The following is a 20,826-nucleotide window of genomic DNA, read 5'->3' as shown; positions in this document are numbered from 1 at the left end:
CCAATCAACGTTTTCAACCAAATAATGAATTAATAACACATCTATTTTTCTACTTTTCCTATAACTACGTTAGATTTTCGAGTGGAAAGAGAATTATTTAAAAAAAAAGAAATTATTAGATCCGGCGGATGGGCGGCAATACGACGGCGTAAAAATCTAAATTGGTTGAAATAAAACTTGTCTGCTGTATACGTATAGAGTTGCACACGTGTGTCACATTGTGGTCTGATATGATATACGATGACACCTTAACAAGAAAATTGTGTTTGTATTTTTCAAAAGGCCGTTGCGTCTATGCAAACTCAAGAAAATCGTCTGCATGCTACAGCGTGTTACCATTTATTTATTTATTTTTTTTTTCTTTACCCGTCCGATTAACGAATGAGCTGTATATATGCACTCTAGGGAATTATTATAGCTGTCTAGATCATGTCCTGTCAGTTTAAATATCCCTTGCCTTCAGATAGGAAAAAAAAAAAAAAAAAAACGAAATGCTTTGGAATACGAAGCACAACAATGAACAGGATGCGATAAAATACGCGTTGAAGATGCCCTGTATACGTACGTGTACACAAGAAGCGCATGCGTTTTCTTCGTGCAAGCCTTGCCGACAGTTTCTCCCCTCCCTCTTCATCGGCGGAGATGTAGGCCCATACGAAAACAGTATGAAAACAGGCGGAGAGAAAAGAGGCAGCTTCAGTCACGAACTAGTGCCGCCTTGCGCCTCTCGTGTTTACAAAAAAACGAAAATCAGTTCTCTTCAACACGACGCGTCCTTCCTTTGACTCGTTCACAGACTTGCCGTTCGTAAACTTCATACTTTTGAAACAAACAAACAAACAAAATGTTATTTTTCAACACGGTTGGCGTTATGTTTTAGGGCCGTACGGATAAACATTCGTTTAGTGAGTATAGCACAACTCCTCTTGTTCTATTTATTCAAAACAAACGTGGACGGTGATGACTTAACTTTTAATGGTCTACATATTATAGAGTTTTTTTTTATTTGTTCTTCATGCGTAAATAGGGATTTCTCGGGGCTTTCTTTACTTCATCGTGAAACTTTGGCCCGTTATACGTCAAGTAACGACGTTGTAGATGATGTGCAGCGCAGGCTCTTTATCGGGCACATTCGAAGGGCGGCCCGGCCTTGTGAACGAGGTCAATTGCTGATTGACGCAAAAGCCGTACGACGGGCACGTTTGTGTCCACAATCTTGACCAGACTATTTCGAAAAAAAAAATAAAAGACTTTTGTCCTTTGGCCGTTTGCCTGTGAAACGTGCGACTGTATCTCTCTCCCTTTTTTTGTTTCGCCCCCCCCCCCCCCCGCTTCGGTCGTTCAAAAACGAGGGACGAAGACGAGCAACAACTGATGAAAACGGGTGGTTTTTTTCTTAAAGTGACAAGGCGGTAGCAGCTGATCGCAACGGTTTGTGAGAGGGGTGATGTGTTGTTAGTTTCGGATGGCGACATAGCTCCACTTGCGCGCTAAATTGACAGCGACAAGTTCCAACATCGCTTCCGGATTTCCACAGGGATAAAAATAAAATATAATATAACAAAAAAAAAAAAAAGGCAAGTGTCACCAGACATCAAGATGAATTGTCACAGGGCTCTCTACCCCCTGTTGAGCGTCGTTTTCATGGCTGGATTAGCTGGTGAGTCATATATGGTCTTATAATAAAGAGCCCATGTTTATAACTTTGTTACCTATCCCTCAACCCCTCGTATGTTTATCTCATAACCCCACCCAGCAGCAAAACAGATTTTTTTTTTTTTTTTTTTTAACTTTTTCAAATTATTTTTTGGCTGTTCTTTATGTATGTATGTCTGCTCTGTCAGTTGGGTGTGTACAATGTACGACGTCATTTGTTTTGCTGGTAACAGGTGTGGCGTGCATCCGCGTCTCGCATCTGATCGTGCCCGCACAAGTCGGCCGCGGCCACGACGCTCAATTGCATTGCCATTTCAATCTCGGTGGCAACATCCTTTACTCAGTCAAATGGTTTAAAGGTATACATCTTTCGCCTTATGCATAGATTCATTCGAGACGCTATTGTTTCAATATATAACGCGCACCGCATGTTTGAAACGTGCCATATTTTGCCAATAATAACGATTGTTTCAATTGAAAAGCCTAATTTCTTTTTCCCTCCCCGTCCTGTTGTGTGTTGTTATTACATATTGGCTTATTCTGTTGTTGTTCAAGGGTCTCGTGAGTTCTTCCGCATCGGTCCCGACGGTACCCGACCTCAAGTCTTCCCTCATCTTTCCAACATGACTGTTGACGTAACTCTTCATTTTCTTTCAGAATTATTTTAAGCGTTTTATTTAAGCACTAGAATCCCTAATCTATTTCATTTTCGATAACAAATCAATTAAAAATAAATACGATTCGATACCGCAGAGGCCAGTCTGTATCACCTCGTTATGTGGGCTCCCGTTTTTAACCGTTAATCGATTAAAGATGTACGCGTATTAGGAAGCTTTGAGTCCATCACTTGATGAGGTCCCCCCCCCCCCCCCCCATCGAAAGCCTTTCCGTTGCAAAACTGCTGGCCGCCAGGCCTTAATGCTCTTTTGTACCTGTTTTGCCGGTCAAGAGCTCGGGCAGACGAGCCTCGGTATAATCATCGTGGATTACATTGTCTGGGGCAACAAGCTGAGAGCAATCTGCCAGTCAGAAATGACATCCTCCACCGAGTCTATTCCAATAGGAAAAGGGAACTTGTTTGTTGGTTTTTCTTTTCGTGTGGGAGGTTGATATCCCAAATCTTCTATTTAGTAGAGTCGTTTTCGTGGGAATGGGTCCACTTGTACTCCCGTGCTTGATCGAAAATGAAAAGAAAACAAGTACATAGAACAACGTTCAAAGCAAAAACTGAGTGGCAAACATATTTCTCCCATTCAACGACTTACGGACGTTCTGTGTGACTTACAGGTGTTTAGGGGGGATTTTATTTTCGATCCAATAAATGAATGAGCACAAAATCTAGAGTACTTAGTTAGGCTTAGTGACGCCCTCTAAACACGATATGATCAAAAACAAACAATTACATTTGTCCCAATAATTTTTTTTTTTAAACCCAGATCCAGCGCTCCAATGTCTCGAGTGTCTACCTCAGGAACATCCAGGTAAACAAGTCGACTAACTGTTGAGTTTAAAGTTTGTAAAAATTAATAAGTGCAAGTGGTAACTGTCTACTTTTGTCGGCTCGTTTCATTTCACGTAGAGAAGCAACGCCGGAACGTACAGATGTGAGGTATCCTGCGAAGGGCCCCACTTTGAGACGGATTTCAGAGAAGCCAACATGTCGGTCATTGGTGAGTAACAAATGCACGTTGACTTCAACCTCTTTCGGGCCTTATTAATGAAAATCATTGAATGCTTTGTGACTATAAAAAACGTCGATAATGAGCTGAAGAATTTAATCAATATCAAACTGAAATTCTCTTTGAAAACACAAAGATTTGCCACTGCAAGGGCCCATCATTATCAACGTGCAGACGAGCTACTTACCAGGAGAGCGGGTCGCGTTAAACTGCACCTCAGCTCCTTCGAAGCCAATGGCGATTCTTCAGTGGAGTATCGACGGGGAACAAGTGCGTTCTCTTTTCATTTTTGAAAATTAAAAACAATAAACAATTCTTGTAAACGACGGCAATGATCGCATGCCATTTGCAAATGCCATTTCAGGTGGGCGAACCGTACGTCAAACGATACATTGACGGTTCGATTCCGACGTTAGCGACCCAATCATCTGAGCCGAATAGCAGACAATCCACATGGCAAAACGGCCGAGAAAACGATGGCGAATTGGCGGAGGATAACGTCGCAACGGTCGGTTTGGAATTTGTCGTCGATCTGCCGAAGCAAATCTCGGCTGGAGCGTTCGCCACGAGGCGGGTCTCATGCACGGCCCTAGTGGGAGACATTTATCAAAGCGTTACATACGCAAATCTGTCGATCGTAGACGGACGATCTGCTAAGGCGATCGCCACTGCTCGCACTCCGTCTCACCTTCTTCATTCTGCCAGTAAGTATTTGTGATGTGTCTCTAGTCATATCAGCGTTTCATATTCACAATTTATACGGTACAACGTAAACGCGGTTGGGATCAACGCCTTCCGTACAAAGCCGAAAGGGCTTCCATAAGATTTTTAAAAATGTCTTTAAGAATATTGTTTAGGAACTGCAGCATTTGATAAAAAAAAACAAAAAAACAACAGCGTTTAATTTTATTTTCCTGTCAAGAAATTGGCAATTTTCGTTTCGGAATTTGATTTGACATGGCCGTGTTTTTTAGTTGAAATGTTGTCAACTGGGCCTACAGTGTGAACGTAATAAGTTTGTCGTGGGGCAACTTGTTAGTAACGTGCATGTCGTGCAACGAAGTTACACGCACGACAAGTCCAACGAAAAGACAAAAAAAAAAAACAACGGAAAAAGATGTAAAGCGACGAACTTTTTGTAATGATTTTCTCTTTTGTTGTGCAGATGGAAGTTCGGCAAACTGGCCGAGGTCGCATTCGACTTCCTGGATCGGTCTTGTGTTTTGTTACATATTTTATCTGATACGTCAAACAGCGGTCGATACTACCGCGGCCGTGCCATAGTGGCACAATGGTCGTGGCCGTCCTAATAGCTCCTGTATATGCGTTCGGTTCCATCGGCATTATTTAAAAAATAAAAAATAAATTAAATTTCACGTAAATTATAGCCCCCCCCCCCACTCTACTACAAAGCGCAGCAACGCAACGCGTCAGAAAGCTATATTCGACTAAACTGAAGTTTTTTTGTTTTGCGTTCATTGATTTGTTATTAATGTATAGAACGAATTGCTCTTGATGTCCGAAATAAACTGCTCTTCGTACGGTGGTGATTTTCGAAACATAGAACGTTGTCAATTGGCATAGCCTGATATTGAACTGACCTGTTGTGTTATTGGCTCTTTACAGATTTTGTTAATAATCTTAGAATTTACATAAATGAGTTGAAACAGTTAGCAAAGTTTCATGAAACGTTTTTGGGGCATTGGCGAAACAGACGGGACGTTTGATTTTATGTTTTAAGGGTAGTCGTTAAATGTGACTCGAGTAACAAGTACTAACAAGTAAAATCAGTTGCATGACATAATACATTTTGAAAACAGTGAATGCATTACGGTTTACACAGTTATGTATAATCATGGTTTACACGGTTACTTCAGAAATCTATTAAGATTTTTGTTTTCAAATCTCAGATTCAAGTCATCACGACTAGTTTGACACCTGCTTGATGAAATTGGATTTGCATTGAATGGTGTCGGTGCAACTTGATTGTTAACTATTAGCCCCCATTCAAGTCTGTATATTGTGCTCAACTTGCATGTCCGGCTTTGAACGGAAGTTCCATCCGAACTGTCTGACCAGTCAAAGGGTTGCTAGGTTTCCAACGGTGGGTTTCAACTTTCGTATATCACCCAACCATATATTATCTTTTGTTCGCCATGTTGGCTAATTTTTTTTTTCAACATTACCTTTAAGGTATATAACTGACCTATACAATTGGCTCATTTGGTATGCAAGTGTCTTGCTTAGAGAAAGAATTGAAGGAGAAATATATGGTATAATGTATAAAGATTTATAGCTTAGGAATTATGCATCAGCCATATTTCTTTATACAACGAGCAAACGTTCATGTAAAGGCTTTATCAAGTCAGCATAAAGAGAATTGTAGAACAGGATTATATCGAAGATTCTCGATATCAAATGGGTTTTTCAAGAATCATGCCAGCATGTCGGTTCAAACATATCGGCTAATGTTACTGGCAACAAAATTGCGAAACGAACATATCGCTCATTTGGGTACGTTTTGCTCCAAACAATCAAATCTTCCATAATGTTATCCTCACGATTTCTTTAATTACGTATTAAAAATAAAAAAAATTAACCATCGCTTTGTTTCATGCCGATGCATAGTGTTAATCGCTTCATGGTATAAGCAGCATACGTAAGCATCCAAGGTTGTTTAAGCAAAGCTGCCAACGCCAATCTTTCAAAAGATCTAGGCCTACCATCAAGGCTTTTGATTTTGAAATAAAACATTCACTTAATCCCGTTTGTGCGTGCTCTCAAATTTCAGCAGACAAGCGTCAGCCAACGTAATGGCCTTTTACGTCTCTAACAAAGTTTATATTGACGGTCTTTAAATCATTTTTTGATTGATCTGCCTAACGTTCCGTTTCAACAGCTTATCATATGCTGCGTAGGTACGACTATATTATATCAACACAAAACGCTTATGACAATAGACAATAATGGGATTTATATGTATGCCAACCTATAAGTTTTTCTTGTATTAAGTATCGGGCCGCTATAAGTGATGTTGCTGACAAAGACTATTGTTTTTATATGTGGGTTTACTGGGAGGGCATTAGGAAAGTTGTTTTATTAACTGCGAAGAATAACAAGTGATGCGGACAATCGCACAGCAGAGAGCTCTGATAACAAACAAACATAATAAAAATTAAAAAAATAAAATAATAAAAACTAATCATGGCAAGTTTCTGGCTTTTCAAACATTGCCCAGCAGCGGCGTATCTCATCGAAAACGTATAGTTGTCGTAATAACCAAGATGTGGCTACCTATGTTGTCTCGGAGATGCACACGGCTGAGGCATACTGGGTGTTTAATATTTACCAATCATGTGAAATGAAAAAGGAAAACAAGTTACATGACCCATTGCAGTATAAATCAAGAAAATGTCCCAAAATAGCTCAAATGTAAACGAAACCTTATATAGTCTAGGCCACAGTCGAAAATAAAGAGTTCTTTAGTGCCGACCTCGGATACCTGCGCACGTCTCCAGCGAACTTTATATTCACGGACATCACGCAAAACCAATCACATTAACTCAACCAAGTTTGCCTACATAGATTGTCATCTGATGAACTTTTATTCATAACGTCAGTAACCGTTAGACCCACGCAAATCCTAATAATAAACTGTTACTCCTCTTCTTGTATTGCGATGTATTATTGCTGAACCTGAAAATTTCATTGAAATTCACCGTTTAGAGTGCCGCTATGCGAGACGGTTGATTGTGCGGGAAAAAAATCGTCTAGGTCCACGCACCGACTTGTATAACGTAAATACTTTGAATTCTGTTGCATTAAAGCTATACACTTTCCTAGATCAGATTAACTTAAATGCCGAACGAATTTCACAAAAAACTCTGTATGCACAAAAAAAGACAACATGTCATCTAAAGGGGTTCAGCTTTCATCCCGTATTCAAATGGCAGACAATGCCTTTGTGCACACGCAAATAGGTCGGTGCTTTACGTATGTATATGATGCTACACATACGCGATAGACCGTAAATAAATACAATCATTTGAAAAGAAACCATTTGCACTGCGAATTCCGTTTAACTGATGAAACGAGATTTCGAAAAGGAAGAAGTTGCACAGCGTCATTCGTCAGATTGAACACGACGAGCAAAACGTATGTAGACCTATTGAAAATGTTTGGCGTATAATACACGCCTGTGTGTGTGGACACTTAGCCTCCAATAGGCGCTCACAACACACAGAAATCCGGAATCAAAAGAAATGTAATCTACTCGTTTCATATAGAGTATAGGATTTCAAAAAAAGGGAGGGGGGGAGTTGGTTGTTATAGAGAAACTGATCATTTTAGGCAGCACCAAAGAGAAAATAGCGCAAAACTCGTTGCTTGATCAATGCCAACAAAGTAAGGTCTATTTGGGCTCAGTGGAACTGAATGTGATTGCTTTCGACTATACAAATCTGGATATACAGCTTTGGCTCTCTCTCTCTCCTTTTCGGCAGAGAATGACAAAAGAAACAAACATGCTGTTTGAGGCTGAGGCAAAATAGGAAAGCGAACGACGAAACAAAAAAAGGCAGGAAATAAAGACCATGCATACAGATGTAGACTGTAAAAAGCCTTGCAGTGTAAGGCCTAAGTGAATAGTCTGTCGCATTTATTCAACTTTTTCTAGATGGGAGATGAAGACCCGCTCTCTCTCTCTCCCTCTCTCTCTCTCCCTCTTCCTCTCTGTGCTCTTTGCTGTTGGCCCAGAGCGATGTATACATACTGGCAATGCATGGAATATAACGTACTCTTTCTGGACAACGCCTTGAGGTAATAAAAGATGCGACCGACATGTTCTTCAAGTTTATGCTGCGTACATCTTCAATCTCGAAAATGATTCGGAGACTGTAAACAAGTAAATGTTAGAATGCTTCACTTTCATTTTGACGCAATAAAAGGAAAAGCACAAAAAAAAATGCGCATATTATGTTGCATGCTAGTTACATGCACCGTACGGGCTTATGTATTTTCTTATGAAGCTCCTACCGCAATATGACGGAACAAAGTTTACAAACAGCCAACTTTCAACATCATTATCAATTCTTGTTACTCTCTTATCGTATAAACACCATCAAATTACAGCAGTCACTATGTGTCATAATGGGTTTGTCTTATACATGCGAGGGTGTAGCTGCCTATCATGTTTGTTTTCGCCTTTATCCTAAATAGCCTATTGATAGGCATGATGCTTACCTGAGTTTTAACCTTAGAAGAAAACTGATCGTCGTATAAAGCGGTCACTCCATGGATTTACTACAAAACTGATTCAATTCCCAATCATAATAACAGGTTTTTAAAAATACTGTATAGATAGGCTGTAATATTACAGTGTGGTATTTACAGACTTTCGCTGCCTACATGCCGACAATTAGTATAGAAAACTAAGAAACGTGACTTAGGTGAACAAGCAGACAGTTAAGGAAAATGTGGGGGGAAAAAAACTGGACGAAAACATACAAAAAAAGAGGAAGGAAAGATATAAACAAGGTCTTCACGCGCTTCTTGCTAACGCATCCGTGTAGGCTACTATAGGCTACATCAATGCAGTTAGTAGGACGTCTTGCCCCGGAGACCGCTATATAGCGCCATCGTATAAAAACTTGTAGAAATGCACAAGGAGGGCAGTGTGCATTCGTTGTTACCTACAGCAATGCAGCCGCATATGAAACCCATGTGGAATAGGGACGTGAGTGGTCGCTTGGCACGCCATTAACCAATAAAGTCATTATTTTTCCGGCCGCAATTTCTATATCAAGTCAGGGGTTTAATCCACGCGCGCTTCCAAAAGGTATTCCACTTGCTTGCTGGCTATAAATTTTGAAACGTACGCCCAACAGGGAAGTTTTATTTTTTTAAAGCCTAATATGAACATTTATAGACGACGCATGCCTATATGTTTATATTGAACGTCCTGAAACCGTAATTCTTGTTCTAAAAGGAGCTGTTTTGTTTTTTGATGATGACGTATATATTCAGTGCACAATGAATTCAAAGGTACACGTCAGGCGTGAATGAAACGCATGCACATGTTGTACAACTGAACGAATAGGTTGTTGGGTGTTCGTTTCCGTCCGATAACTGTAACCCTCTTACGGAATTTTGAAGAGAAAGACTTTAATTGCCAGATAGCCTAATAGCTTAAAAAAAACGTTACCTATCCTCCTTTTTTTTGCTCTACGTGCTGAAGTTGTAAATATATGAAGAAAGCGCTTTTGTGAGGACAGATTTCATGTTTTCAGTGTACAAACTTGGTGAAAATTCCAGCGAGTTTCTGAGAATCGTGTTGTTATGTTGTCGAAACGTTGTGAAAATGCTTGAGCTGTCGTCTACTCGAAGAAAATATGTGCCTCTACATGCGCTCCCGCTTCCCTTATTTCAACAGCTTGAGAAGCAACAGTGTTTCAGGTAATTAAAACCGTGATGGCAAAGACAACCAAAAAGACTTCAACTCTCACGAAAAAGCTGATGCGGGCCGCGACAGAAGAAAGTTGTTTCTTGTTTACCGCATGAGACTTCCCGAATTGACTGGATAATGTACGGAAATCTGTGCACCTAATAAACGTATTGTATAGCATTGACAAACGAGTGTTAGCACATCTTGGATAAGAGAATTTGGTTTCTGGAAACGGCACAAATATTTATTATATTTTGTTGGACAGATGAATTCCATCGCTGATCCAAGTCGGATAAGAAAAAAAAACCCATCGGGATATACACCCGGACACAGGATTATGAAATTGCAGTCCCCAAAATTCACTTTGCTTGCTATTCTTCCTTTATGTAGCTTCATAATTCTTAGAACAGTTTTCGCTGCATCAAATCGATTCGAAAGAGCCGGAGATATGGAATCAGGAAGTATAGGTCATGTTTTGAGCAAATCCCCTAGTGTTTTTTTTATCACAAAAAGGAATTTGCAAATCTGTGTAAACTTTGAAAATTTGGTCCAGTGAGTTCCTTATGTGATCCCTGATATCCTTATATGATATCTCTACCATCACCACTAAAAATTTTATGTCATCATATTTCATTATCATGTCACAGTTTTGCATTTTAAAAATGGATAAAGAAATGATGCGGAGGGCGGAGAATACGGCCGGAGATCTTAGAACGACTCAGGCAAAAGTGGAGGATCTTACCCAAAGGCAAAAGGGTTCAATGAAAACCAACAAACAAGGAAATTAGTTATCCAATAAAATCATCAAAGGGAACCCACAAAAACCAAAACAATTGTTTGTTCATTTTCAGTTTGAAACACGAGAAACTCTTCAATTTTGCTGTACACGCTAAACAATTCACGCTCTAAAAAAATACATATATTGACGACATAATCTTATCGTGTTCAAGGAAGGTTAATTGGTTAATTAAGTCAGCATTATGCTAGGGATTAAACAAAATTTTTCTTCTCCCTAAAATATCCGTAAAGCTTAAAGTTTAGCGGTTAATCGACCGAAGCAAAGTTGCCACACAATCGGCACACGTTTCCCGGCTGTTCAAATCCTAAAATCACATGAGCCAAGTAGAAACGAAATTTCATGCTGGTTCAGTTATGCTGTCTGTCTACTGTGATCTTTCCATGCAAACCTTGCAAAACAGGCAGCAATTCATCATTTTCTGCATGTTGCCTCACAACGAAAAAAAAAAAAAATAATAATAACAAATGAAAACAGGAAGAGAATTGTACGTTGCGGAACGCCGATGATGCCATGCGCATGATACTGAATAACCGGGGCATCTTCCGTGTTCTTGTCGGAATCGATGATCAGCGTCTAATGCCTTTGAAAGACTCTTGTTATATCTTTCTTGACAAAGCTGGCGGTATGCAGGGCGTAATGCGCTTTCATGCATTCTGTTGGTGGAAAACGTCGCAATTCATACATTTGGATGCCACAACTCGTCAACCAAGAACTCGATTTCAAGGCGAAATGTTTCACAATGTCCGAGTTGTGAATATTCAACGATGCTTCATGCGACGCACTTGATGTCCATTCTTATTTCCCTCGATAACTCCATGCACACAAAGGGTTCGACCTAAAGCCTTCCGGACAGGGCCAATGATGCACGCGCTATTATGACAAGAGATTATATGCAGAAAAAAATCGCGATGCGTTATAATGAGTGTCTCATATTCACAGAAAGCTTTTTTTTCATATTATAGAATTATGGGCCGCGTATTGTCATTTGCATACTAATAATTTTTTTTTTTTTTTTGCGGTTCAGGCTACCCGTATGGTGATCATTTCAGATATGTTCAACCTCTATTATACATATAAGGATTTGCCTCTATATTAGGTATTATTGAAAGCTGATAGCGGTTTGATTTTATTTTAGACATCAACAAACACACATCACATTAGCTTTCTTCTATATGTCTCATAAGCGCACACTGTGGCTGCGTTTACTTACACTACGACTTCCAAATTAACGCCTGTCTAATGTATAAAAGAGCAATGGCAATGACAAAAAAAAAATTTGAATTAAATTATTTTATCAAATGACTTTGGCCCTCGTTTGATTGAGCTTCGGAATGTATAATAAAGCATACTGTAATTATTTTGTTCGTTCAACGTAGCCCGGACCAATTCTTATAGAAAATTCGAAGCAATAAAAATAGTTAAGGAAGGGATAATAATCAAAGCAAAAATGTGTAACACTATTAATCTTTTACAGTGTATTTTTTCCGGTTCAGGACGCTGTTTAGTGGGGGGGAGGGAGGGGAGAGATGCTTGAGTCAGTCCGAAAAGATTATCGAGAGCTGTGGCATCATTTCCTCAATGATTTTCTTTGTTGTTAACGTGCACATATAAAGAAGGAAAATCGGAAAGAAAAAAATTTTGAGGCATCAACAAAAAAATGGAAAAACCCCTTTTTTTTACATTCAAAAGCTTGACGCTATTTCTCTGCTTTCTTTGCTGCCGATCTGCATGTAGAGGCCGCCTAAACTAGACCCAACGCTGGCACATAGGCCTGCGGATCAACAACAACGAAAAATGTGGTGGATGCGCTAAGCTCTACACAAATGTTTGTTTCCTGGCGCGGAAATAAAAACGAAGCAAAGCTGACTGGAGTACATCAACGGGAGGGTTGCAATTTCTAAAAGGATCTGAAATCCATCCGACCGACGCGTGCGCTTCACCGACGCACCGACTCGGAAGGAACAAGCATTCCATTAGTCACGCACTGACGTCTCCTCGGCCCCATTGACGCGATCTCTTTTTCATTCCCGTCTCCAGCAAACAGCCGCTCTGCCGCCAAACCCCTTTGCCTAACCATTTCGGGTCAATTTGTGTATACTTTGATGGTACACACAGCAGGCCTATAGAGAAAGTAAGATATCTAGTTTAAGATAGATGAACTGCGGTCAAACATGCATTCATAGACAAGACTTCGATGCCAGCCTATTTTCCAGGGAGACTTTTGGCGTCGACGAGGGTATCACAAATATTTTTTTTTTTTTTTAAAGAAGTCGATCCCAAACATAGAATAACTGTAACCAGCACCATTATCTTGCTGGCCTATTGGTAAAAAAAAACAAAGTTTTTGGAGCCATCGTGCAAGAACAACATCTTATCTTTCAACCCCTCTCCTTGTTGCAGATGGATGAACTGACGCATTAATCTCCCGCGGCTTCATGACACAGGCGCATATAAAGTCATAACGATTGCATTCTATCAAACGGAACAAAATGCAGAAGGAATGCGGACAATAACTCGACGGCGATCGCTGTTTTCACTGCTCTACACTGATGCTTGAGTGAAAGCGTTTCTAATAAACGGAGAAGAATCTGAGAGATGATTCACGAATCGCGAGTCAATCATTTACGGGGGGGGGGGGGGAGAGTTTTACAAACCGCTTTTTAAAGAAAAAAAATGATCGATTGATGATGTATATAGTCATATGTATTAGGCCGAGATGGCGACGTAGAAAATATATTTTACTGATTTTCACCGTCATAACACGACTGGTGTTTTTAGATTCTTCTGAGAAAAAATTGCGCAGATATATCAAGTCGAGGGTTCCAAGAAGAAAACGTGCAGTTTCTTTTGGCGTTCCAGTCCACATAGCATATATACGTCTTATGAATTTGATATGTAGTAAGCTACATAAGCACGTCAAACGCTGAGAGCTTGATCCTTGGCCATTCGCTTATTAAAACGAAATCATTTGGAACTATTAGCCAGGTGATTAAATTGTTGAATCGTTCAATTGTCACTGTGTATTAAAGTGTGTCTTGAAGAACTATGAACATACGTCTGAGCATGCACGTTGATGTTTGCTCGTGTTCATATACGTCCATAGAATTGCTTTGCAAAACTAAATGTATAAGCTAGCGGAATTGTCGACTAAATGACGGTCTTACTTTGAATAATTGATACCAACAAAACTGTTAGTCTGACGGCTATAAAGGCGGTAGAACATTTGCATATTTCGGGCTCCTATATATGCTCTCATGCTTGATTGGAGTGCAGTACTTGCAGTTGCCAACCATTTCTCTCTTTCTCATTGCTAGTTTCTAACATTATTATTCAAGGAGGGGAGAAACGCAAACATGGGGGAAGCGGGAATTCCACCCTTCCCACCCTGCCTTTTATGAAATGTTCAAAGAGAGACAAAACCCCAAAAAGGTTTATGCGCCGCTTGTTTCAATCTTCTTCCGCAACCTTCTTCTCTGACAGTTGTTCATTTTTCTACACTTTATACTTTGCACCGCGCACTGTTTTTTGAAAGTTCAGCTACCGTAAATATAACATTGAAGCCTTAGACGTGATTACAATTGTGCTAATGTTCACTTGCATGTAATAATAAAAAAATAAAAAAGGAATCGTAATGTCATGTCTTGTGCAGTGGCAGATTGATCAACGAACGTCTTGCGAGGCTATGTTCTAAAAATATGTCCCCCATCGGAGATTAAAGTATAGATAGCTTCATGACTATAAATGGCAGCCAGACATCGACGGAGACAATAGAGAAAAAAAAAAAAAAAAAAAAAAACAATCGTGTTATTTTTCCTGCTGTGCTGGCCAATGCTGTAAAGAAATTATTACGGTCTATACAGATACTTAATAATGGTGAGCCATTACCGTTTGATATTTAATTATACGTATAGGGCAATAAAGGCTCAACTGAGTTGGATAATAGGCATTCGTTGTAGAGCTTTGGATCTCGTCACATGTCACATGGAATATGCCCATACGTCAGGTTTGACAAAGACTGTGTTTGTGGCTATAGAAAACCAGTTGCCGGAAACTATGGTCACAGGGCCATGAACGTATCGGCGGCAGACATTTACTATTTAAAAAATTTAATAAAACTCTTGCAATGCCCAGCAATTTATCTGTTTAAGTATTAAACCTAATGAGTTAATTATTAATTAACTGGGATTATCAGGGCCTTGTGTTTCAGTTTAAGACGTAAGTAGCGACAAAACAAAGGTATAAACAAAAACGTGAACGAAAAATGAGATGCGAATAAAAAATGTATACTTATCTGATCTCGCATGTATTGACCCGCATCCAAGACGAAAGGGTAAACTAAACAAACAAAACCAACCCATTTTCTTTTGTCATACCGTGTAGTGCTGAAGCTGCTTGATTTGCGAACAAAAAATATTCTATTGAATGTGAACGAATTTCTACACTTTATCTGTAGGCCCTATTAGAGTCCGCAGGGGTTTGTTACACAGGAATGTTAAGAACAATTGATGTATCCCCAGCAGTTTTTTGTTTTTATTTATTAATTTTTTTTTTCTGTTTCGAAATTTTGTCATTTAAATTGACAGGCTTATAGGTGTGGCAATTTTGTCGTTCAATCGGTGATAGAAGCGTCTTTAAGTAGTTATATTTTTGCAGCATTGAGACAACACAAAAGAAATTGGGCAAGTGCTGCTTGTCAAAACGACCGAGTTACGTTGACGTTATGTTGTGCGATTATTCGATTGCTTTCGCGACGATATATGAAGAATCAACTTAAAAGCGCCGATGTACGTGACTAGCTTATTCTGATGTTGCTTCTGGGAATCGTGAACGGCGCACCAAATGTTGTTGGACGAGGCCGTTAAAGAAAACACAAGAAAAGAAAAAGAAAAACAAACCTCGCTTTCTCTGACCGTTACAATTAATCCTCATAGCCTCTTTAATCTTATGGAGCTCCTTATTAGAAGCTAACCACAAAGCGAAATGGCTTCCACAGCAAACTCTTGTACTCTATTCGCAGAGGTTTGGTTTGTGCAGCACTCGAGCTGTATGACTTTCCAGTGAAAACTATAAACATAAATTAATAATCCTTATTCAATGCAGGATTTGTGATGAACATCACCTTCGACTGGGCGTGAATCTACAACATTTTCGTCGCATGTAAATAAATACTGCGGTGTAAATAAGGCCCTCACTGGATATCCTTAGTGTGCTCTCAAATGGCAAATCAACTTATGTTAAATATGCACGCCGTTCCTGCAACCTGCAATTTAGATTTTAGTTATCAGGCCTATTGTTTTAAGCATTATTATCGGTGACGTGATACGTGTTGCTGCAGCGCAATAATAACTATAACCCTAATCTTCTAATTTAATGGAATTGATTAGCTGCATTACGTTATTAAGTTTAAAATGTTTTATTGCACGTCGTAGGCTAGGTCCTAAACTGTCCAGTCATTTACAACGAAGGCCAGAAAGGCAATTGGAAAATGGGACAGAAGAATGAGTCCCGCGAGGATTGCCTGTAAATGTGCAGTTGTGCACGAATGGGAGCACGTCAAGGCTTGTTGCTTTTGTCTTTGTATAAATCTTGAAACAAGTGTAATCGATTGTCCTTGTGATAAGAATATCAAGTGGGCCATATATTGCGTTGATAAAGCCAAGGTTTTAAGCCAAAGCATTGCCGTTGTTACGTCTGTCAACATTCGGAGGCCTACAAATGAATGAGCGTTGTCATTTACCTGATTATGAACAATGGTTGCTGTTGACGACCTCATTTCACAAATAAGCGAATAATTCTAAATACTTTATCAGCGTTTCTTAGATTAGTCTTTGTGGTATTACCTTTTTTAAGATATATATTAAGTTGAACAAAAGTTGTTTTTCTTAATCTTTACTTGTTTTCCTTACACGACATTTCAGACGAAACGGCACTAGATCTTCATTGTACATATAGAATATCTTCCTGCATATCTAAATGAAAATGCTAATACACAAATTATGCCTGTTTGGTGTTAAACGTGAGAAACGAATCTAGAATTTTTCCACTTTCTTATTACTTATATATAGTGGAACCTAAGCACAGCAACATTTTGGAAATAAAATAGCTTTGCAGAGAGAAGATTGAACAGAACAATTGCGAACAATTACCAGTTCGAATAAAAGGGTTGTCATTAACTTTCGTCAATTTTTACTTTGATTCTGTATGAACACCTATGTGCGTTCCCATGATTGATTTACAAATGAAAAAAAAATTGAGAATGAAGGCCCATGCCAAATAATTGTGTCCTTGTCTGACCTGGCAAATTACCCTGCCCTGAGAATTTCCTTAACAAAAAGACATAGCATGCACTTAGCTGTTAAAATATTTCGGACATCTCTCTTATGCTCATTCTTATAGGATGCCAGACTCAATGAAGAAAAGAAGGGCGTAAAGAGGTATTTGCTTCCGCAATTTATAGCTGTATACTTATACTGTAATCCAGGCTTTTTCTTTTGGCTAATGTTTCCGGCTTAACGTAGCTATTTAGCTAACCGGTCTGCTAGTTACATACTATGAAAAGCAAATTTGGAATTTGTATTTAATTCATGGCTTCCGCTCTAATCCATGATACTTTTAGATTGTAAGAATGTGTTCCCCATCAATTTTGATCACTTTTCCAGGATTTGGAATTGTTAGCTTGAGAACACATGAAGTGGTCCTATGGCTTAGATGGCAAAGCGCCTGCCTAGTAAGCAGGAGATCACGAGTTCGAGTCTCGTTGGGACCTATTAGATTAAAGTTAATCTTGTATTGTGTAACATTCTAAAGAAGTAAATTCGACAAAGATAATTCTGTTTAATGTATGACGAATAGCTAGATCTACTTGATATACTTATAATATCTGGTAAATTTGGAATTTGAATTTGATTCGTGGATTCCGCTCTAATCCATGATACTTTTAGATTGTAAGAATGTGTTCCCCATCAATTTTGATCACTTTTCCAGGATTTGGAATTGTTAACCGAAGGTCTTATGGCTTAGATGGCAAAGCGCCTGCCTAGTAAGCAGAAGATCAGAGTTCGAGTCTGGTTGGGACCTATCAGCTAAAAGCTAATCTTGTATTATGTAACATTCTAAAGAAGTAAATTCGACAAAGATAATTCTGTTTAATGTATGACGAATAGCTAGATCTACTTGATATACTTTTAATATCTAGTAAATTTGGAATTTGTATTCGATTCTTGGATTCCGCTCTAATCCAGGATACTTTTAGATTGTAAGAATGTGTTCCCCATCAATTTTGATCACTTTTCCAGGATTTGGAATTGTTAGCTTCAGAACACATGTAGTGGTCCTATGGCTTAGATGGCAAAGCGCCTGCCTAGTAAGCAGGAGATCACGAGTTCGAGTCTCGTTGGGACCTATTAGATTAAAGCTAATCTTGTATTATGTAACATTCTAAAGAAGTAAATTCGACAAAGATAATTCTGTTTAATATATGACGAATAGCTAGATCTACTTGATATACTTTTAATATCTAGTAAATTTGGAATTTGTATTCGATTCTTGGATTCCGCTCTAATCCAGGATACTTTTAGATTGTAAGAATGTGTTCCCCATCAATTTTGATCACTTTTCCAGGATTTGGAATTGTTAGCTTCAGAACACATGTAGTGGTCCTATGGCTTAGATGGCAAAGCGCCTGCCTAGTAAGCAGGAGATCACGAGTTCGAGTCTCGTTAGGACCTCACAGATTAAAGCTAATCTTGTATTATGTAACATTCTAAAGAAGTAAATTCGACAAAGATAATTCTGTTTAATGTATGACGAATAGCTAGATCTACTTGATATACTTTTAATATCTAGTAAATTTGGAATTTGTATTCGATTCTTGGATTCCGCTCTAATCCAGGATACTTTTAGATTGTAAGAATGTGTTCCCCATCAATTTTGATCACTTTTCCAGGATTTGGAATTGTTAGCTTCAGAACACATGTAGTGGTCCTATGGCTTAGATGGCAAAGCGCCTGCCTAGTAAGCAGGAGATCACGAGTTCGAGTCTCGTTGGGACCTATTAGATTAAAGCTAATCTTGTATTATGTAACATTCTAAAGAAGTAAATTCGACAAAGATAATTCTGTTTAATGTATGACGAATAGCTAGATCTACTTGATATACTTTTAATATCTAGTAAATTTGGAATTTGTATTCGATTCTTGGATTCCGCTCTAATCCAGGATACTTTTAGATTGTAAGAATGTGTTCCCCATCAATTTTGATCACTTTTCCAGGATTTGGAATTGTTAGCTTCAGAACACATGTAGTGGTCCTATGGCTTAGATGGCAAAGCGCCTGCCTAGTAAGCAGGAGATCACGAGTTCGAGTCTCGTTAGGACCTCTTAGATTAAAGCTAATCTTGTATTATGTAACATTCTAAAGAAGTAAATTCGACAAAGATAATTCTGTTTAATATATGACGAATAGCTAGATCTACTTGATATACTTTTAATATCTAGTAAATTTGGAATTTGTATTCGATTCTTGGATTCCGCTCTAATCCAGGATACTTTTAGATTGTAAGAATGTGTTCCCCATCAATTTTGATCACTTTTCCAGGATTTGGAATTGTTAGCTTCAGAACACATGTAGTGGTCCTATGGCTTAGATGGCAAAGCGCCTGCCTAGTAAGCAGGAGATCACGAGTTCGAGTCTCGTTGGGACCTATTAGATTAAAGCTAATCTTGTATTATGTAACATTCTAAAGAAGTAAATTCGACAAAGATAATTCTGTTTAATATATGACGAATAGCTAGATCTACTTGATATACTTTTAATATCTAGTAAATTTGGAATTTGTATTCGATTCTTGGATTCCGCTCTAATCCAGGATACTTTTAGATTGTAAGAATGTGTTCCCCATCAATTTTGATCACTTTTCCAGGATTTGGAATTGTTAGCTTCAGAACACATGTAGTGGTCCTATGGCTTAGATGGCAAAGCGCCTGCCTAGTAAGCAGGAGATCACGAGTTCGAGTCTCGTTAGGACCTATTAGATTAAAGCTAATCTTGTATTATGTAACATTCTAAAGAAGTAAATTCGACAAAGATAATTCTGTTTAATATATGACGAATAGCTAGATCTACTTGATATACTTTTAATATCTAGTAAATTTGGAATTTGTATTCGATTCTTGGATTCCGCTCTAATCCAGGATACTTTTAGATTGTAAGAATGTGTTCCCCATCAATTTTGATCACTTTTCCAGGATTTGGAATTGTTAGCTTCAGAACACATGTAGTGGTCCTATGGCTTAGATGGCAAAGCGCCTGCCTAGTAAGCAGGAGATCACGAGTTCGAGTCTCGTTAGGACCTCTTAGATTAAAGCTAATCTTGTATTATGTAACATTCTAAAGAAGTAAATTCGACAAAGATAATTCTGTTTAATATATGACGAATAGCTAGATCTACTTGATATACTTTTAATATCTAGTAAATTTGGAATTTGTATTCGATTCTTGGATTCCGCTCTAATCCAGGATACTTTTAGATTGTAAGAATGTGTTCCCCATCAATTTTGATCACTTTTCCAGGATTTGGAATTGTTAGCTTCAGAACACATGTAGTGGTCCTATGGCTTAGATGGCAAAGCGCCTGCCTAGTAAGCAGGAGATCACGAGTTCGAGTCTCGTTAGGACCTCACAGATTAAAGCTAATCTTGTATTATGTAACATTCTAAAGAAGTAAATTCGACAAAGATAATTCTGTTTAATATATGACGAATAGCTAGATCTACTTGATATACTTTTAATATCTAGTAAATTTGGAATTTGTATTCGATTCTTGGATTCCGCTCTAATCCAGGATACTTTTAGATTGTAAGAATGTGTTCCCCATCAATTTTGATCACTTTTCCAGGATTTGGAATTGTTAGCTTCAGAACACATGTAGTGGTCCTATGGCTTAGATGGCAAAGCGCCTGCCTAGTAAGCAGGAGATCACGAGTTCGAGTCTCGTTAGGACCTCTTAGATTAAAGCTAATCTTGTATTATGTAACATTCTAAAGAAGTAAATTCGACAAAGATAATTCTGTTTAATATATGACGAATAGCTAGATCTACTTGATATACTTTTAATATCTAGTAAATTTGGAATTTGTATTCGATTCTTGGATTCCGCTCTAATCCAGGATACTTTTAGATTGTAAGAATGTGTTCCCCATCAATTTTGATCACTTTTCCAGGATTTGGAATTGTTAGCTTCAGAACACATG

General features: G+C 38.6%; 1 protein-coding gene and 10 non-coding genes across 13 annotated transcripts; all 11 read left to right on the top strand.

Annotated features, from left to right (window-relative positions):
• The first annotated feature begins 692 nt into the window (after positions 1-692).
• LOC130700650 (uncharacterized) lies at positions 693-4,784 on the top strand. 3 transcript variants are annotated; one of them, XM_057522632.2, is made up of 9 exons: positions 696-905; positions 1,028-1,660; positions 1,890-2,015; positions 2,212-2,291; positions 3,093-3,137; positions 3,236-3,326; positions 3,472-3,605; positions 3,700-4,039; positions 4,501-4,780. In XM_057522632.2, the coding sequence occupies exons 2-9, from the start codon at positions 1,600-1,602 to the stop codon at positions 4,617-4,619; spliced, it is 996 nt and encodes a 331-aa protein (XP_057378615.1). In that variant the 5' UTR covers positions 696-905; positions 1,028-1,599; the 3' UTR covers positions 4,620-4,780. The 3 variants fall into 3 exon arrangements, with proteins under 3 accessions (XP_057378616.1, XP_057378615.1, XP_057378614.1); XM_057522631.2 differs by having other exon boundaries at positions 696-1,660; XM_057522633.2 differs by lacking the exon at positions 3,093-3,137 and having other exon boundaries at positions 693-1,660; positions 4,501-4,784.
• Positions 4,785-17,269: 12,485 nt separating this feature from the next.
• Positions 17,270-17,342, top strand: Trnat-agu (transfer RNA threonine (anticodon AGU)). Its single transcript has one exon. It is a non-coding gene; the product is annotated as a tRNA-Thr (tRNA).
• Positions 17,343-17,905: 563 nt separating this feature from the next.
• On the top strand, positions 17,906-17,978 carry Trnat-agu (transfer RNA threonine (anticodon AGU)). Its single transcript has one exon. It is a non-coding gene; the product is annotated as a tRNA-Thr (tRNA).
• Positions 17,979-18,230: 252 nt separating this feature from the next.
• Trnat-agu (transfer RNA threonine (anticodon AGU)) lies at positions 18,231-18,303 on the top strand. The gene has a single exon. It is a non-coding gene; the product is annotated as a tRNA-Thr (tRNA).
• A 252-nt stretch (positions 18,304-18,555) lies between these two features.
• Trnat-agu (transfer RNA threonine (anticodon AGU)) lies at positions 18,556-18,628 on the top strand. The gene has a single exon. It is a non-coding gene; the product is annotated as a tRNA-Thr (tRNA).
• Positions 18,629-18,880: 252 nt separating this feature from the next.
• Trnat-agu (transfer RNA threonine (anticodon AGU)) lies at positions 18,881-18,953 on the top strand. The gene has a single exon. It is a non-coding gene; the product is annotated as a tRNA-Thr (tRNA).
• A 252-nt stretch (positions 18,954-19,205) lies between these two features.
• Positions 19,206-19,278, top strand: Trnat-agu (transfer RNA threonine (anticodon AGU)). The gene has a single exon. It is a non-coding gene; the product is annotated as a tRNA-Thr (tRNA).
• Positions 19,279-19,530: 252 nt separating this feature from the next.
• Trnat-agu (transfer RNA threonine (anticodon AGU)) lies at positions 19,531-19,603 on the top strand. The gene has a single exon. It is a non-coding gene; the product is annotated as a tRNA-Thr (tRNA).
• A 252-nt stretch (positions 19,604-19,855) lies between these two features.
• Trnat-agu (transfer RNA threonine (anticodon AGU)) lies at positions 19,856-19,928 on the top strand. Its single transcript has one exon. It is a non-coding gene; the product is annotated as a tRNA-Thr (tRNA).
• Positions 19,929-20,180: 252 nt separating this feature from the next.
• Positions 20,181-20,253, top strand: Trnat-agu (transfer RNA threonine (anticodon AGU)). Its single transcript has one exon. It is a non-coding gene; the product is annotated as a tRNA-Thr (tRNA).
• Positions 20,254-20,505: 252 nt separating this feature from the next.
• Positions 20,506-20,578, top strand: Trnat-agu (transfer RNA threonine (anticodon AGU)). The gene has a single exon. It is a non-coding gene; the product is annotated as a tRNA-Thr (tRNA).
• The last annotated feature ends 248 nt before the right edge of the window (positions 20,579-20,826 follow it).

Source organism: Daphnia carinata, chromosome 9 (genome assembly GCF_022539665.2).
Source record: "Daphnia carinata strain CSIRO-1 chromosome 9, CSIRO_AGI_Dcar_HiC_V3, whole genome shotgun sequence".
Taxonomy (NCBI): Eukaryota; Metazoa; Arthropoda; class Branchiopoda; order Diplostraca; family Daphniidae; genus Daphnia; species Daphnia carinata.
This window is presented reverse-complemented; position numbering and strand designations above follow the sequence as displayed.

What these genes read in the sequence shown, in the direction of transcription:
- LOC130700650 (XM_057522632.2), top strand. Translation starts at nt 1,600, where the DNA reads ATGAATTGTCACAGGGCTCTCTACCCCCTGTTGAGCGTCGTTTTCATG. An exon ending in TTTCATGGCTGGATTAGCTG is followed by an intron (nt 1,661 to 1,889) that starts GTGAGTCATATA and finishes TGCTGGTAACAG; the next exon opens with GTGTGGCGTGCATCCGCGTC. An exon ending in TTTCCAACATGACTGTTGAC is followed by an intron (nt 2,292 to 3,092) that starts GTAACTCTTCAT and finishes TTTTAAACCCAG; the next exon opens with ATCCAGCGCTCCAATGTCTC.